Source organism: Myxocyprinus asiaticus, chromosome 1, assembly GCF_019703515.2.
Source record: "Myxocyprinus asiaticus isolate MX2 ecotype Aquarium Trade chromosome 1, UBuf_Myxa_2, whole genome shotgun sequence".
Classification (NCBI taxonomy): domain Eukaryota; kingdom Metazoa; phylum Chordata; class Actinopteri; order Cypriniformes; family Catostomidae; genus Myxocyprinus; species Myxocyprinus asiaticus.
In genome coordinates, this window is record NC_059344.1 from 58,903,296 (window position 1) to 58,920,518 (window position 17,223).

The following is a 17,223-nucleotide window of genomic DNA, read 5'->3' on the forward strand; positions in this document are numbered from 1 at the left end:
TACAACACATTTCTGCCAGAAGCAAGGCATTTTGTTTGTACTGAAAAGCAGTAAATAAAAGACCTGTATCTGATTCCCACTGGAGTAATTAGTGGGCTGAGCCTGACAACTTAAATAGAACAACTGAAACAATCTTTTAACTTATTTTTCTCGCTTTACTGTGTTTGCATATGTAAAGGGGGTTGGATGCTTGCTTTGCATAACTTTAAATGAAAACTTCTTTCTTTAATTAGAGCAGAAATTTGCAAAGTGATCACTTGTGTCTTCTCTCTCATGACCGACAGAATGTCTGTGGTTTAACGTTCAGCTGTTAATGTTCATTCAAAGTGTTTCCACAAACCATTTTAAAAGGCAGACAAATCAAGTAGTGTTCATTTGAATACGTCCCTTGCCCAGCTGCAGAAAATGATATAACAAATAATAAATTAAAGACCCCATGAAATCCTTTGGTGAGCTTTCTGTTCTTTGTTGAAGTATTTCTTATTGAAACAGGAAGTTTGCGCAGGCCATATTAAAGGGTTCATCCCTTTTCTTTTTAAAATAGCCAATAGGCATTAGGTATATGTGCGTCACAAGCATGAACATGATTTGCTACTTGCTGGTCAGTTGCAGGAGGAGGGACATTCTCATTCTTGAGAGGATTAAAAATGTTATTTATTTTTTTTTTTTATCAGTATTTTTTTCATTCCAAACCCAGTGTCCCGTGGACTACTTTCCAAATGGTAATAAATTAATGTAAGCCTGCTACCAAGTAGGATTTCGCTTAGGGCCCCCATTGCTCAGAAACAGCCCTCGTCATGTCTAACAATAATTCAGCAAAGCACCTGATAAACCCTTTGGTCTTTGGTATCAAGAAAACTTATCAGAACAAAATAACAATGTTATTAACCAGTTATCAGCATTTAAAAATAATGTTTTCACTCTGGAACAATTGAAAGGGACTTTGTTTTCGATTTTTTTCGGTTTTCGTTTTAGTTCCTTGAACCTTTCTAGTCCCTGATTGTACTGGACAAAAATCTGTATAGTGCAGCATGATTCATCAATGTTTTTGGTCTGTTTTCCTGTAAGAAAAAGACTCTAAATATTTAATCCGTATATCTACTATAAGTTAATTTTGTCAACTAGCATATAGATGACCTCAAAGCAAACATGCATGGACTAAAATCTCATTTTGATTCCATGGGGTCTTTAAATTCAAATCGCTCAATTTAATCATCAATATAATTCCACGCCCCTTACCTTTACTTTCATCTCTACTTCTGCAATAAAATATGCATATTTGTCTGGTAAAACAAAATGCTCAACTCAATCTTTCAGAATCAGTGTGCATGATATAATCTATAGGAATATTTTTACATTGTATATTTCTGAACATTTCTGCTCCAGTCCTCCAGGAGTCCAGAAATGAAAAAAAGCACACAGGCAGGCAGAGCTCTCAAAGCAGTCTCAGAGAGCTCTAAAAGGCATAGATATCCAGCAGAATGCAGAGGTGGCCTTGTGCAGTTGTAAAGAGCCAGCAATGATCAGGTGCCTGTGGTCCTGACGGGAATTCAGTGATATTTTTTTTTTTTTTTTTTTTTTTGCCCTTCTGACGAGCTTACGCAGGCAGCGGGAAAAGGGCTCCAGTGTGCATGCTGGGGGGGAGCAGTCATTGTGTCAAGGGCAAGATCTAACACCAAGATCCAAATTCTTAGTCTGTATAAACACCTTGAAGAAAAACAGTAGTTATCAATGTAATGACTGTGGTAATGTGGTAATGGCCAAGCAGCCCGATCCCAGCTCTCACCCTTTGCAGTACTGTAAAGGTTGTACAGGTTTTGAGTGTTATTCTGGTGTGTTGGCAATGGAGCTGGGCGTAGAATTCAGCACTGGGTTCATGGGTGGTATCGCCTTGTGACTGAAGTACTCCACCACCTGTTTAGGCACCTCTGCAAGCACACACTTTGCCAGTGCAGCTGGTGAAGCCTGCAAAATGAGAAGCACACGTGAGGGAAAAACATTAACAATAAAAGCAAAAAGTAAATCAGCCAAATCCATGGCAAACTGTGTTGTAATCACACAAAGGGATGAAGAAAACACAATTTGTGATTTGAAATGTTTGATCGAGGGCCAAGCAACTGGCTGTTGAGTGCGTAATGTGTAAGAGAAAAACAGTTTGGAGGCGTTAGGAATAATTTCTCATCCTAGGTTCTCTAAAATTAAATGTTTTTTTTTTTTTTTTTTTTTTTTTTTTGGCTGTGCACATCAGTGAGGCTTCAAGCTGCTCTTGTGGTGAAAACTGTGGAGCTCATTGTGTAATTATGTCTGTCCTTTATGATTGTTGCTCATCAAATTGAACACAGTGGGATCTTGCTTAAAATCCAAAGCAGAATGTGCAGCATCAACAGTCTTTAAAGTTAGACTGTACGATATATGTCCTAGGACTTAAGTCATGATTGACAGCGATTAATCATGTCACATTCTGACATTCTCATTGATATGCAAAATTGAAATGGTACCACAAAAACTCAAGCAAGTGTTTGTGCTAATTTTGGCAATGACTAATTTGTAAGAGACAAAAAAAGAAGTTGTAGTGTCTAAAGTCTGTCATGACTGGGAATTTGTGTACTGCTAATTGTCCAGAGCAAACTATAACATTTTTAACTGAACATCTCTCAAACACACACACACACACACACACACACACACACACACACACACTGGTTCTTTATTAGACGGCTGTCGTAATAGCAGTCAAACTGCAAAACTGAGACCCCAAATTCCTGACAATGGCAGAACATTGTCAGAGGCAAAGATTCATTGCAAAGGCAAACACACACACACACATGTACAAGACCTTAAGCTCCCTTAAGGTGTAGATAAATCCATCCATCCATCCATCCATCCATACTCTAACAGCTAGCTAGCTTAGTGGTAGTAGTAGTAGTGTAAATAAACACCAAAATGTCCAGACGTCCAAATGGATTGAGGACTAAAATCCTGCTATTAAAAGACTTTAACTATGGGATAGTCTTAAATTCATTTAATTTGCATAAAAAAAATTCTCAAAATGGATATTTATTCACCCAAATAAGTAGATTCCTTGTTTCTGTGGTGCATTAGAGGAAATACAGAGAGTTCATGCATTAAACCAGCACTTAGTGCTTTAATTTGCAAATTCCCAAATGACAATCAAATGTGGGGCAAAAGAGAAAGACTGACTGTTTTAAAGTCTCTGAAGGGCACAAACTGGACGATGTCCCTTAAGACGGGTTCCCCTTTGGGTGAGCGCAGAACTCCATCATCTCCATCAAGTATCTGCATGTCGGTGAAGTCAGCGTTTCCTACTCCCACTATGATGATGGACATAGGCTGGTAAGACGCCCGGACAATGGCCTCCCGTGTATCGGCCATGTCTGTTACCACCCCGTCTGTTAGGATCAGCAGGATATGATATAGCTGGCAAAGAAGAAGGTTGTTATCAGGTATGGTGTTTTCTGAAGTTTACTCATACACAGTGTTAAGTATGTCTGTCTTCATTGTCTTCAACAGGGTTGCTGCAGAGTTTTTAATATCAAATTTAAGACTTTTAAAGACCTTTTTCAAGACCTGAACAAATAAAATTAATACCGTATCCCCATACCAAAACAAACTCACAGAATTTCAAAATACATCATGTATCATAGACTCTTACTTAAACAGGCAGGGAGACACATTCAACATGGCCTTAACACTGCTTGTCAGTAAAACAGGGTAGGCAGTATGCAAGTTTAAAATACTCAAGACATGTTTTTCACAAACATATCACATTAAAATTGGTTTATATACCATTGTATAAATAAATACAAATTAGAGGTCAACCAATATTGGATTTTGCTGATATGACAATGTGTTGAAAGAAAGGCAATTAATCTGCCAATAGTTTTTTAAATTGGTAGCCTATATTAAATGTTCTTAGGCTTTCCTTCCTGTGATGAGGAGGGCCAGACAGAGGCTACAAGAGTCCAAATTGAATAAAATTGCAGATGCAGTTTATGGTACACCCAAAATACCAATAACCAGGGAAAAAAATATTTTATTCATAGCACAGAACTTTTAAATACACCAGGGACTCTTATTTAGAAATGCTTGCGCTTCACTGCTTCCAGCTGCTTATTCAAACAGATAAGGGAAATAAAATGTGCTCACCTACAATAATCTACAATGTATTACAATGTAAACAATTAAAATTAAACATTGTCATATTTCATCAACACTCCATCATCATAATTTAATTATAATTATAATAATTAATTTATAATTTATATAATTAATTATAATTTTCTTTATTTATCACACATTATACATTTGCACATATATGGTGAAATTCTTCTTTTTCACATATCCCAGCTAGGCTGGGGTCAGAGTGCAGGGTCAGCCATGATACAGCGCCCCTGGAGCAGATAGGGTTAAGGGCCTTGCTCAAGGGCCCAACAGTGGCATCTTGGTGGTGCTGGGGCTTGAACCCCTGACCTTCTGATCAGTAACCCAGAGCCTTAACCGCTGAGCTACCACTGATCATCATCATCATCATCATCATCATCATTAACAGCTGATCATTAGTAATCCTTTCTCATAAATTTCTTATATGGCTTAATGATTGTGAAGTGCTCTGCAACAGCAGGAAAAATTCACAAGCCCCCACATGCTTGGAGAAAATACAACAATGCCACATTTTCTCTCTCAAGGACGCAGCGCATACATTTATTTAATTAAACTGTATTCTTTTGAAGTTTGATAATCACATTAGGTCATATCACAATTCCTGTCTTTCCACCCCCAAATTTAAGACCTGTTTAAATGATTATTAAGACTTTTGTTGTATCATTTAAGATATTTAATACTTTTTATGACCTTAAATATTGGAAAACTGAATTTAAGACATTTTAAGGATCCGCGGGAAACCTGTTCAAGTGTGTTATCTAATGTTTAAAGTCTGACTGTTTTCAAATAGGTTTCCCGAAAACTCCCCCCATCTACCATGACTTACTTTATTCAGTGGAACACAAAAGGAGATCTTATGCAGAATGTTAGGGACAGACAACCTCAGTCATCACTATTCACTTTAATAGCATCTTTTTTTACATACAATGAAAGTGAAAGGCGACTGAGGCTAACATTCTGCCTAATATCTCCTCTTGTGTTCCACAGAAGAAAGTCATATGGGTTTGGATTGACATGATGGTGAGTAAAAAGTTAATTTTAATTCCCCAAAGATAAAAAATGAGAATATTAGACACCATTCTAAAATGGAATACCAGTGGGCTAAAATTAAAGATATTTATGGGACTACCATTCCAGGGGTCCGGCCTACATTAAACATGCAAAGTCTGCAGTTTGAATTAATGGCCTGGTTTCTGAATATTGATCTCTTTGAGCTCATTTACTGAAAGCCAATCACTTTGAGGAAGGGGTCATCTAGCTTAAATAATAAATGAAGATCACTACTACAAGGACAAAGTGTGAGGAAACAGAAAGCAATGAAATGCATAGATAATTGGTTTCACGAAAACAGCTTAAGGGCAAATATTTGAACTGAGACTTAAATCACTTGTAATGTCAAGTGATTTAATGAAATTGTAAACTTAATTGTAGTTGAGTTAATTACCAAAATAGCCCTCAAGATAATCATCTGAAAAACACTATAAAAAGGGTTTTGTTTGTCCCTAATCTGAATTAAATTTCAACGGTAATATGCACAAACCAAGCACACAAGGAAACAATCAGGGGCGAATTCACTAAACAGTTGCACCACTTAAGCATGCAGTATTTTAGCACAAAACCCTGCATCTTAATCCTGTGACCTAGCCATGCACTGTATGTTGGTTTAATGCTGTGCCATGCATATATAAATAAGTCATTATTTTCTGGACAAACACACCTTTTAAAACAAGGCTCAGTATAGAATGTAACGAATTCACAAACACCAGCGCTATTTGCCTGACATAATTAACGTTGTGCTATTACCACCCATGCAAAGTTGGCTGTAAATTAAATTTCATTTAAAAAATATTTCTGTGCATTTTGCATTTTCCAGTAACAATCTTTAATGGTGTGCAGTTACACATTTAGATTAACAAAAATGTTCTATGATATTAAACTATCAATACTTTTCAGTATCGAATGGTTTATAAGTATATTTATAGTGCAAATTTCTCTCACTTTGTCCGCCATCTTGGATTTATTTCTCCGCCAAGCTCATTGTGGTGCATTCTGGGATCGCCTACCCAGGGAAGGGAGATATCTTAACCATACGTTTTCACAGGCGCATTGTGAGTGAAGCTGAGCGAGCGTTTGCCTTAGCACTCCTTTCTGCGTTGCCTTTCTGAGTATACTCTTCTGACCACGAGCGAATACGAACGGGTTAGACGCATGCCCATTACAGCTGCTTTTTGATACTAAATTCAGTAAAGTCAATGGCCAGTGCATGCGACAACGATGCACACAGACGAGGACTGTATACTCATGTAATTATTTTTATAAATTTTGCTAGATGAAGTATAGCCCTGTGATATTATAAGATAATATAATATGACAATTGATGATACTCCACCTTCACAGCAAATTCAGGAGTGAACAATAATACATTTCTTAACATAGTGACTCTTACATTAACCATAGCCAATAATTTGTCTAATAGTGGTCAATATTAGTTTTACTGTACATTTTATTGTATTTATGCACTATAATATATTTTTCACTTTCAGTATAATTTGTATATATATATATACACACATGTAATTGTTGTCCGATTTGATTTCAGCAAATCGGACCACTCTTCCATTCTGCTTCTGCCCGCTTACAGGCAGAAACTGAAACAGGAATCTCCCACCCTCAGAACGATCCAGTGCTGGTCAGACCAATCAGACTCTATGCTAAAGGACTATTTTGATCACGTGAACTGGTCCGCCTCTGATGACGACATCGAGGTCTACGTAGATGCCGTAACATGTTTAATCAGAAAGTGCATAAGATGTGGTGCCGACCAAAACAATACAGATTTACCTGAACCAGAAACCGTGGATTAACGACGATGTTCGTGCGGAACTTAATGCACAGACCTCTGCTTTTAATTCCAGGAACACGGAGGAGTATAAACATGCCAGTTATACTCTCCACAAAACCATCAAAGCAGCCAAACAGCAACACAAGCACAGTTCAACACCACCGACGCGAGAAGTATGTGGCAGGGAATCAGCATCATCACAGACTTCAAAACGACTAAACACTCCGCTGTGAACACCACCGCCTCTCTTCCGGCTAAACACTTTCTATGCTCATTCTGAGGAAAACATCATCGCCTCCACGGAGAGAATTCCCACGCCCGACACAGCAGAGGTTAGTTCACTTACTGTCTCTGTAGTGGATGTAACCCGATCTCTTAAATGGGTGAATATTCACAAAAAAGTCCAGACGGCATTCCAGGCCGCATTCTGAGAGCATGCACGGATCAATCAGCGGGTATTTTTACCGACATTTTCAATCTCTCCCTCTTCCTGTCTGTGGTTCCCACATGCTTCAAGACATACACCATTGTGCCCATACCAAAACAGTTAAAGATGACTTGCCTAAATAGCTGACCCTCAACACTGGAGCCCCACAGGGTTGTGTTCTCAGCCCACTCCTGTACTCCCTCTACACACATGACTGCATAGCAACACACAGCTCCAACACCATCATCAAGTTTGCTGATGATATGATGGTGGTAGGCCTGATCACTGACAATGATGAAACAGCCAACAGAGAGGAGGTGCACACTCTGACACGCTGGTGCCAGGAGCTAAACCTCTCACTCAACGTCAGTAAGACCAAGGAGCTTGTGGTGGACTTCAGAAGAAAAGACAGAGAAAACAGCCCCATCTCCATCAATGGAGCACCGGTGGAGAAGGACAGCAGCTTCAAGTTCCTCGGTGTCCACATCACTGAGGAACTCACGTGGTCCATTTACACAGAGGCCATCGTGAAGAAGGCTCACCAGCGCATCTTCTTCCTGAGATGGTTGAGGAAGTTTGGAATGAACCCCTGCATTCTCACACTGTTCTACACCAGCACTGTAGAGAGCATCCTGCGACTGGCTGCGTCAGTCTCTGGTATGGCAACAGCACCGCCCTCAACTGCAAAGCTCTGTAAAGGGTCTTGTGAACAGCCAGATACATCATCGGAGGTGAGCTTCCCTCCCTCCAGGACATCTACATCAGGCGGTGTGTAAGAAAAGCTCTGAGAATCATCAGAGACTCCAGCCACCTGAGCCATGGGCTGCTCTCACTGTTACCATCAGGCAGGCGGTATCACAGCATCAGTACCCACACCAGCCGACTTCATGACAGCTTCTTACCCCAAGCGATCAGACTTTTTAACTCTTGATCTCTCATGATCAATATACATCAGCACTGCACTTTATTAGTCTCACGCTAGACTCTCATACTTTATACTTTCCCTTAATAACACACTGGCTCCTGTCTATCAACAGACAGCCTGAATGACAATACAACACCATACACCTTACTGCATATTAATTCCCAACTGATTACATGTGTAAATGGGGGGGGGGGGGGGGGGGGGGGGTTCTGTGTATTTTTATTGTATACTCTGTATTTTATATTGTGTATATTGTATACTGTATGTTGTATATTATAGTTGTATATTGTATATTGTGTTATGTGTAAATTAGATGTTTATTTTAAATTGGTACATGTCTCATCACTGTCATGACTGTTATGTTGCTTGGAACTGCACTCAAGACTTTCACCCACTGTTGCATTTGTGTATATGGTTGAGAGACAATAAAGTGATATGATTTGATTTGATTTGATTTGAGAACCCAACACAGAAATCAGAGCAAATATCAGTGCTATCAGTGGACTCAATTCATTGTAAGTGCTTTGCCATAAACAGAAACTTTGAGGATACTCACAGAAGCATCTTTGATTGGTTCTTTCCCAGCCGCCTGTTTAGCTATTCTGGTGATGATGGGAGCCACATTGGTGGGACCGTACAGCTGGATCTTGGGGAGGCAGTTTTGGTAGGCTTCCACAACCCCCTGGATCTCTGATCAGAGAAAGAGAGGGGATACGGCTATCACTTCAGCTTTGCGGGCTTATTTCTATCTCTCTCTCCATCTCTTTTGGTTTCTGAGAGCACTGCTGAAATATTGGCAGCCAAAGCAGCAGATTTTAGGATCAAACCAGTAGAGAGACTGACTTGGAACTATTCCTCTCTGGCAGCAATGTGAAAGGATTCAAGCAAATCCAAGATTTTCCACATTCTTAACTATGAAAAGAGCTTCAAAAGACTCACTGAGAGCTCCCTAGAGATGTTCCCTCAGTTAAACACAAGTTCCTATCACTCTTACCTTCACATTCATCATCCTCTGGGTTGAAATTGATGGCAAAGTCATGAGACACCTGTATTTTTGAGGGGGAGAAACACACAGAAAGGTCGTGTTTAGCTAGTTTCAGTTTGTTTAGCATGCTCTCATAGGGATATGCATGAGTAATCGACTAATTGAGTAATCTTTCTGCAGCAGCTAGTCGACTATTAAAAACACTCGACTACTCGACTACTCGAATATCACAAATTGATTTTTCTTGAAGCATTTGCCTGCTGTTTTCAAAGCTGAACTTTCCCTCTGAATCACTTACCAAATTTTGCAGTTACAACTGAGTCAGCTGGGGAGGACTGTGGATGTGTGTCGTTGAGGTGTTGGACGACAGAAGGAATTATAATGGCATTTTGGCCAAGTGTAAATTCAAGCGTAGCAATACTTGTAATATTTTGATTATTATTTAATTATACTGTATCTGTATCCGATTCTTGCTGGAGTCATTCTTACCAACAGATGAGGATCTGCTTTTAAGGTGGAAAGAAAATGCGAAGCGATACGAGAAACTCAGAAGCTTATCAGACCATTACGTGTGCATGTGCGTTAAATCTCTGAATACGACAGAGATGTATTTCTGAATAATAACATGTGAAATGTGATGGCCTTTATGTATACTCAGAGCTTATACACTATATGTGCATTACCCTAATGCCGCCAGTTTTGGTTTGCTATTATTTAAAAAATATATATATAATTTTTATACATGCATATTGTTCATTTCATTATTTTCCAAAAAGAAAAGCATAATTTGTTGAAGTTAGCTTATTTTGAAGCAGTTCTTGGTAAAGTCTGTGAATAAAACAAAATATAAATTTGATACTTGTTATTTTTAACTTACATTTTAATTTGAGTAATCGATCACTCGTTTTTTTGTGGGTTAGAGTACTCGACTACAAAATTACTTGAAAATGCCCATCCTTGCTCTTATGCACACTTGTACAAACATAATTCAAGGTCATAAACCATGCTATTAAAAGAAGGCAATAAATCTTTCAGTTTTGTGAGGCTTATTTGCATGTTTAAAAGCAGAATACTTTCTGCAACACTATGCATGAAATGACCTGATGATGATAATGCTTTAAAACTTGTATCCTCCCTACTGGTTTTTCATTAGAAGCGACAACCACTGTGAGCTGCCTTTAGTCCTTTTGTTGCATACATTTAATTGCAATTGATTTTATTTTGTTAACAAAGATTATTTGAATATAACTGTTATTGTTTGATTTCCTTGAATAACAAAAAATACTGCTACAGTGCTGTGCAATCTGCTCAAACAAACACTCCAATAAATGAAATCCTGTGACAGTTGTCTGTCAACACTGGGGGAATCCAGAGAATTGCCTTTTTCCCCTGCACAGGTTGCTTTTTAATGAAAGAGAGGCTGTGAATAAAATTAAACTCAGTTCACATATATGAGACTCAGAGCGAGGGATAGTGCCAAGGGTTGCGGTATACAAATCAGATCAGTGGTGATTTCTCAGGACTCCTAATTCATCTACAAACGAATAGCAAAAAACAAAAAGTTTATGCAATCAGAATTTATTCCTCGATGCTTACAAGTGAAATCGCAAATCACAAATCGCATGCCCAAAGCCATGCTCCTTAGCCGAAGCAGCACGTGAGTCTGAGCTCCACCCCGTCAGGCCTTCAGAATTTCCACAGAATCCCTCAACAGTGCAAATGAATGTGCATCTAAAGTCAGATTGTCAGATTCATCAGCCAATCAGATTGATTTCTTTGTTCTTGGTAGGTGTGGTCTTAGGATATGTCCCAGTCCAGGCCTTCTAGCTGGCCTTGAGTGATGCAATCATGCTTTAATGATGTACGAAATTTGAAAGTGAAGAGCACGAGATCTTGAGAAAGAGATCCTTATGGATTTAAAAACCTGAGATGTTCTGCATGATCGTGCGAATGATTAATTAAACAGGAAAGGAGGACTGATTTTCACTTCAAGAAAATTGGTAGGTGCTTTGTGTATTGTTATAGCAACATCAGGAGATTAAATTAGACTGCTTGAGCATTCAGTGTCGGATCAAGTTTTGAAAAATAACCGTGTATCACAAATATAATTTTTTGAAAGAAGGAACACCACATTTAGCTCAATCTTGTGAAGACAGAACTCATTATAAACCCAGCTAGCCCTTCAGTTAGACATATAATCACTGTACAGCTGGGCTCAGTGACACTAATGTCAACCAGGAAAGTGTTCAATGGTCAAACTTCACTGCTCACAAGTCAGACCTTTCCTGTCTAAATATGCAGCATAGCTCTTAATCCAGGCTCTTGTCAGCTATAGACTGGACTATTACAAAGCTCTGTTGGCCAGCCTTCCAGCTAGCATAATTAAACCTCTACAGATGATTTGGTCTTCAGCCAACCAAAGACGGACCAAATCACATCCCTCTCAGTCTCGCTCCATTGGCTTCTTGTAGTTGCCTGCATCAAATTTCTAAGCACTTTGAGGAACTCACTCTGTCTTTCTGTGGTGGAACGAGCTTCCAGCCTCCATCCGATCATCCGAGACCATCCCAACCTTTAAGAAGTGACTGAATATGTACCTCTCTTGAGTGAGCACTTAATTAATTCATAACAGTAAATAAAGGAACTTCCTATTAACTAAAAAGGTCTATATTTCTCTTTATTTCCCCTACTTTCCCATAATTACACTTCTGCTCAAGATTTTGTACTACTCTGATTTATTCTTGAAATCCAGCATTGCAGTACTACTACTATTGCTGGCTCCTTTATGATAAATTGCTGTAATTTGTAAGTCACTTTGGATAAAGGCATCTGCTAAATGATTAAATGTAAAAGTAAATGTGAACGGACTATACTATTATCGCTCACAGCCACATTTTCATTCACAACAAATTAGGAGAACATCTTTCAACGTCACAATGGACAATTAAAAGCACAATGAATCCAACCATACATGAATAAACAAAGACATTGTCTCTTACCTCATAGTTAGGTGGAATTCTTGCCCCAAAGCCCAAAGCAGAAAATCTTTTGTCACTGAAATACATAAATGAATAAATATATTGATAATTGTATTGCCTGTAAAATATATTTTACATATTTTTCATTTGTGTGCAAACATTGCCTCACGCAATTCCTTTCTATAATATTTGATCCAACCAAACTCCCACTCCACTTAAGCACACACAGGGTAAATACTGACAAATACTGTACCTCACGACCTTCAAAAGGTTAAAGAAATTTACCTAAAAATTCAAACATGTCATCATTTACTCCCCCTATTGTCTCAAAACTGTATTAATTTCTTTATTCAGGGCAACAGAAAGGAATGCTCTGGATGTTCTTGGTGCTTTTTTGCTCAACAAGTCTGTCCCTATTCACTTTTATTGTCAGGAAACAATAGGACAAATTTCTCCCATAAAGTTCCACAAAAAAAAAAAAAAAAGAAAGTAATACAGGTTTAGAACAGACAGGAGGGTGTGTAAATGATGATAGACTATTAATTTTTGGATGAACTATCCCTTCAAAAATCATTACAGCACTAAAGTGGGCATGGTGTGATGTTGGGTCCAGAGATGCATGTAAGAACATCATATGTGTGGAGAGTGTTGAAGTGGAGCAGAGAGTATGGTGGGATGAAAGTGGCTCCATAGAGAGAGGGGAAGGCACAGACACAGCAAGAAAGCAGATCCGCACAGCTGATCACTCAGCAAGCTACAATTTATAGCCAAATGACAGAGAGAAGAAGGGTTAAGTGAGGTCAAAAGCACTGGGGTACGCAGCAGAGAAATCAGGATAAGACATGAGAAATCCACAGGCATAGAGCTTGTTTTTCAATTGCTAAAGCAAGCTAGATGTGAAATCTTTAAGAGAGATCTTAATAGAGACATTCAATCCATCCATGATATCTCTTAAATCTGTCAATTGTTTCTCCAAGCCAGCAGTGAGATTCAATAAAAAACTCTGTGTAAGTCTCCTGTATCCTTACCAGAATACTCTGATAATCCCCTCTAGAATTTAGAAGAGATCTCAACAATGTCTCAAATTGTGCACAGATTTGCCAAGATACAAAGGTGCAATCAAAAATCAGAGATTTCAATGTTAACACAAACATTCTACATACAATTCTTCCAAAAACAAATTATCTGAGCTATGCTATCAACGTTAATTTTATAGCTCTACGCTCTTCCAGTATGTCAACAACTGTCTCATTTTTGTCAGTTTTTAGTACTCCTAAAGAATTTTTGGTAAAACATCTCAGTCAAAATCTATATTTAAATTAATCATTACTGAGAACCAGTGGCGGCTGGTGCTTTTCAAACGTAGGGAAGCACAGACAGGGGCAGATTTAGGCATGGGTGACATAGGCAGCTCCTATTAAAGCACGGCTTACATAGGTCTCTATAGGCCATGTGTCCACTGATTTCTGTGGACACATTCATGTAGAAAAAAGCGGATTACGTTACTTGAATGAACAGCGAGATTATTTGCTAAAATATTATAGTCCAAAAGAGAGGGGAAGCTCGCACACAATGTGTAGAATAAGTCTTACAATTTTTAGTTTATTTAGAGGCCAAAAAGTGCAAAAGTGCACAAAGTGCTGACAAAACGTTTTCGATTTACATCGTCATCAGTGTCCCGTTAACAATAGCACACCTGATTCCATTTATAAAGAGGGAGTATTTACCATATTTGTCCTAATAGAATTGACTTAAAAATATACAAAGGTTTGCAAAATGTTATAGACATACACTATATTGCCAAAAGTATTCGCTCACCTGCCTTTAGACGCATATGAACTTAAGTGACATCCCATTCTTAATCCATAGGGTTTAATATGACGTCGGCCCACCCTTTGCAGCTATAACAGCTTCAACTCTTCTGGGAAGGCTTTCCACAAGGTTTAGGAGTGTGTTTATGGGAATTTTTGACCATTCATCCAGAAGCGCATTTGTGAGGTCAGACACTGATGTTGGACGAGAAGGCCTGGCTCGCAGTCTTCACTCTAATTCATCCCAAAGGTGCTCTATCGAGTTGAGGTCAGGACTCTGTGCAGGCCAGTCAAGTTCTTCCACACCAAACTCGCTCATCCATGTCTTTATGGACCTTGCTTTGTGCACTGGTGCGCAGTCATGTCGGAACAGGAAGGGGCCATCCCCAAACTGTTCCCACAAAGTTGGGAGCATGGAATTGTCCAAAATCTCTTGGTATGCTGAAGCATTCAGTGTTCCTTTCACTGGAACTAAGGGGCCAAGCCCAGCTCCTGAAAACCAACCCCACACCATAATCCCCGCTCCACCAAACTTCACAGTTGGCACAATGCAGTCAGACAAGTACCGTTCTCCTGGCAACCGCCAAACCCAGACTCGTCCATCAGATTGCCAGATGGAGAAGCGTGATTCGTCACTCCAGAGAACGCGTCTCCACCGCTCTAGAGTCCAGTGGCGGCGTGCTTTACACCACTGCATCTGACGCTTTGCATTGCACTTGGTGATGTATGGCTTGGATGCAGCTGCTCGGCCATGGAAACCCATTCCATGAAGCTCTCTACGCACTGTTCTTGAGCTAATCTGAAGGCCACATGAACTTTGGAGGTCTGTAGCGATTGACTCTGCAGAAAGTTGGCGACCTCTGCGCACTATGCGCCTCAGCATCCGCTGACCCCGCTCTGTCATTTTACGTGGCCTACCACTTCGTGGCTGAGTTGCTGTCATTCCCAATCACTTCCACTTTGTTATAATACCACTGACAGTTGACTGTGGAATATTTAGTAGCGAGGAAATTTCACGACTGGACTTGTTGCACAGGTGGCATCCTATCACAGTACCACGCTGGAATTCACTGAGCTCCTGAGAGCGGCCCATTCTTTCACAAATGTTTGTACAAGTAGTCTGCATGCCTAGGTGCTTCATTTTATACACCTGCGGCCATGGAAGTGATTGGAACACCTGAATTCAATTATTTGGATGGGTGAGCGAATACTTTTGGCAATATAGTGTATATTGCCTCTTTATATGGTATATTGGCTTTCACATATATCACTAAAGTAACAAAGATAAGTTATCAAGAATCTACGTGTGTATATAAGGAGATGGAGCAGGACACAAATTACATAAAAATTACATATACAAAAATTACCCATTATATTATTAAATCACAACCATATACCAATAATATTCATTATTCAAAGAAGAATTGTTGTATGCATACAAATCAGTAATGAATTATATTTTGTGTCATATATACATTATACTTCGAGAAATGTCAATTATGTCAATACAAATACTGATCATGCATAATTCAAAAACATGGGCATAGTACAACAGTCACCCGATATTCAAAAATGTCTACACATATTTCCAAAAGTAAACTGTACATAGCTATGTTTGCAAATATACCATGATTCAAATCATAAGCATGTGCAAATAGAGATATGTCATAATAATCCTATAGAAAACAGCTGAGGAACAAATCTTTATTCATTCCCAGGGGATGTAAAGATTTTAAGTGAAATATCCATCAGAATTCTTTCTGTAGGAGTATCGCTTAATACACATGGATGCTTAACTTGTTCAATAACCAAAAAGTTAAAGCAGATACCGAATGACCAGCTTCTAAAAAGTGCCGTGCAATTGGAGATTTTCTATCTTTCCTTCTCACTGTGCTCATATGCTCAATTATACATGTTCTAATTTGTCTAATGGTTTTTCCCACATATTGTTTGTTGCATGGACAAGAAATTAGATTTTAGAAACTGTTTTATACTGTATAGGCTGTTATACAGCTCCTAAACGAGCTGATTTTTTTGTTGTTATTCTTACAGGCGGTGCAATTCAAACATGGGGAAAAACAATGAATTCATCCAATCGCCCATCATTCTTATTATATGAAGTGAAAGTGTCTGCTTTAACTAAAAAAATCTAGAATATTTTTAGATCTATAACGTGCACAGAGTGGAGGATCCTGAAAAAGACTGGAACAAATAGGATCGCTCTTTAAAACATACCAATGTTTTCTGATTATTTCTTTAATTGCTTGGCTGTGTCGAGAAAATGTTGTTGTACAAACCACAGAGATGTTTTTTCTATTGCTTTTGCAAGGAGGAATGGTATAAAGGCGAAATTGCTTATACATTTTTACTACCTCTGTCTCAAAATCCAATTCCGTCGTACAAATACGCTTTACTCTCAAAAACTGTGTGTATGGTAAACTCTTTTTTAAATACGTTGGATGCGAACTCAACGCATGCAAAATACTGTTTTTGTCAGTGGGTTTTGTATATAATGTTGTATATAGTGATCCTAAATGCAAACGGACCGTTGTATCCAAAAAGTATACTGAATTTGGGTCTATTTCAGCATTAAATTTGATAGAATCAGTCATGTTACTTAGGAAGATCAAAAAGTCCTCAAAGTTTTCTTTAGATCCACTGAAAATGCAAAAAACATCATCAACATATCTTTTCCACATCAAAATGTATTTGGAAAAAGGGTTATTATTCCAAATATATTTTTCTTCTAGAAAACCCTCAAGCAAAACCCATAAAAGCTTTTGTTCTGCTGTTGGTTTACTACTTTTAGCTAAAATATTGAAATGCACAATATAATAGATAATATAATAATAAGATTATAATATATAATTAATATAAAATATTAACACATATATTAAACTTGTCACTGGCGCATTTATCATGAGATTTTAGAAGATGCCATGCTTCCCATTTAGTCTTAAAGCAATTGCCACTGCCGAGAACACCTGTCTCTCTCCTGAGCTATGAAAGACCAATCCCTTAGCAATAAAATTTCCCTCTGGGCTACCATCAGCCACTAATGTTTATATTTAAA

General features: G+C 38.5%; 1 protein-coding gene across 1 annotated transcript in view; it reads right to left on the minus strand.

Annotated features, from left to right (window-relative positions):
- Positions 1 to 650: 650 nt before the first annotated feature.
- LOC127417151 (copine-7-like) overlaps positions 651 to 17,223 on the minus strand; it is an 88,715-nt gene continuing 72,142 nt past the window's right edge. The window contains exons 12-16 of the mRNA XM_051657313.1: positions 12,361 to 12,415; positions 9,371 to 9,422; positions 8,933 to 9,066; positions 3,202 to 3,438; positions 651 to 1,965 (exon numbers count right to left, since the gene is read on the minus strand). Coding sequence (XP_051513273.1) covers positions 1,825 to 1,965; positions 3,202 to 3,438; positions 8,933 to 9,066; positions 9,371 to 9,422; positions 12,361 to 12,415 — 619 coding nt within the window. The 3' untranslated portion in view covers positions 651 to 1,824. The remainder of the gene's footprint in view (positions 1,966 to 3,201; positions 3,439 to 8,932; positions 9,067 to 9,370; positions 9,423 to 12,360; positions 12,416 to 17,223) is intronic.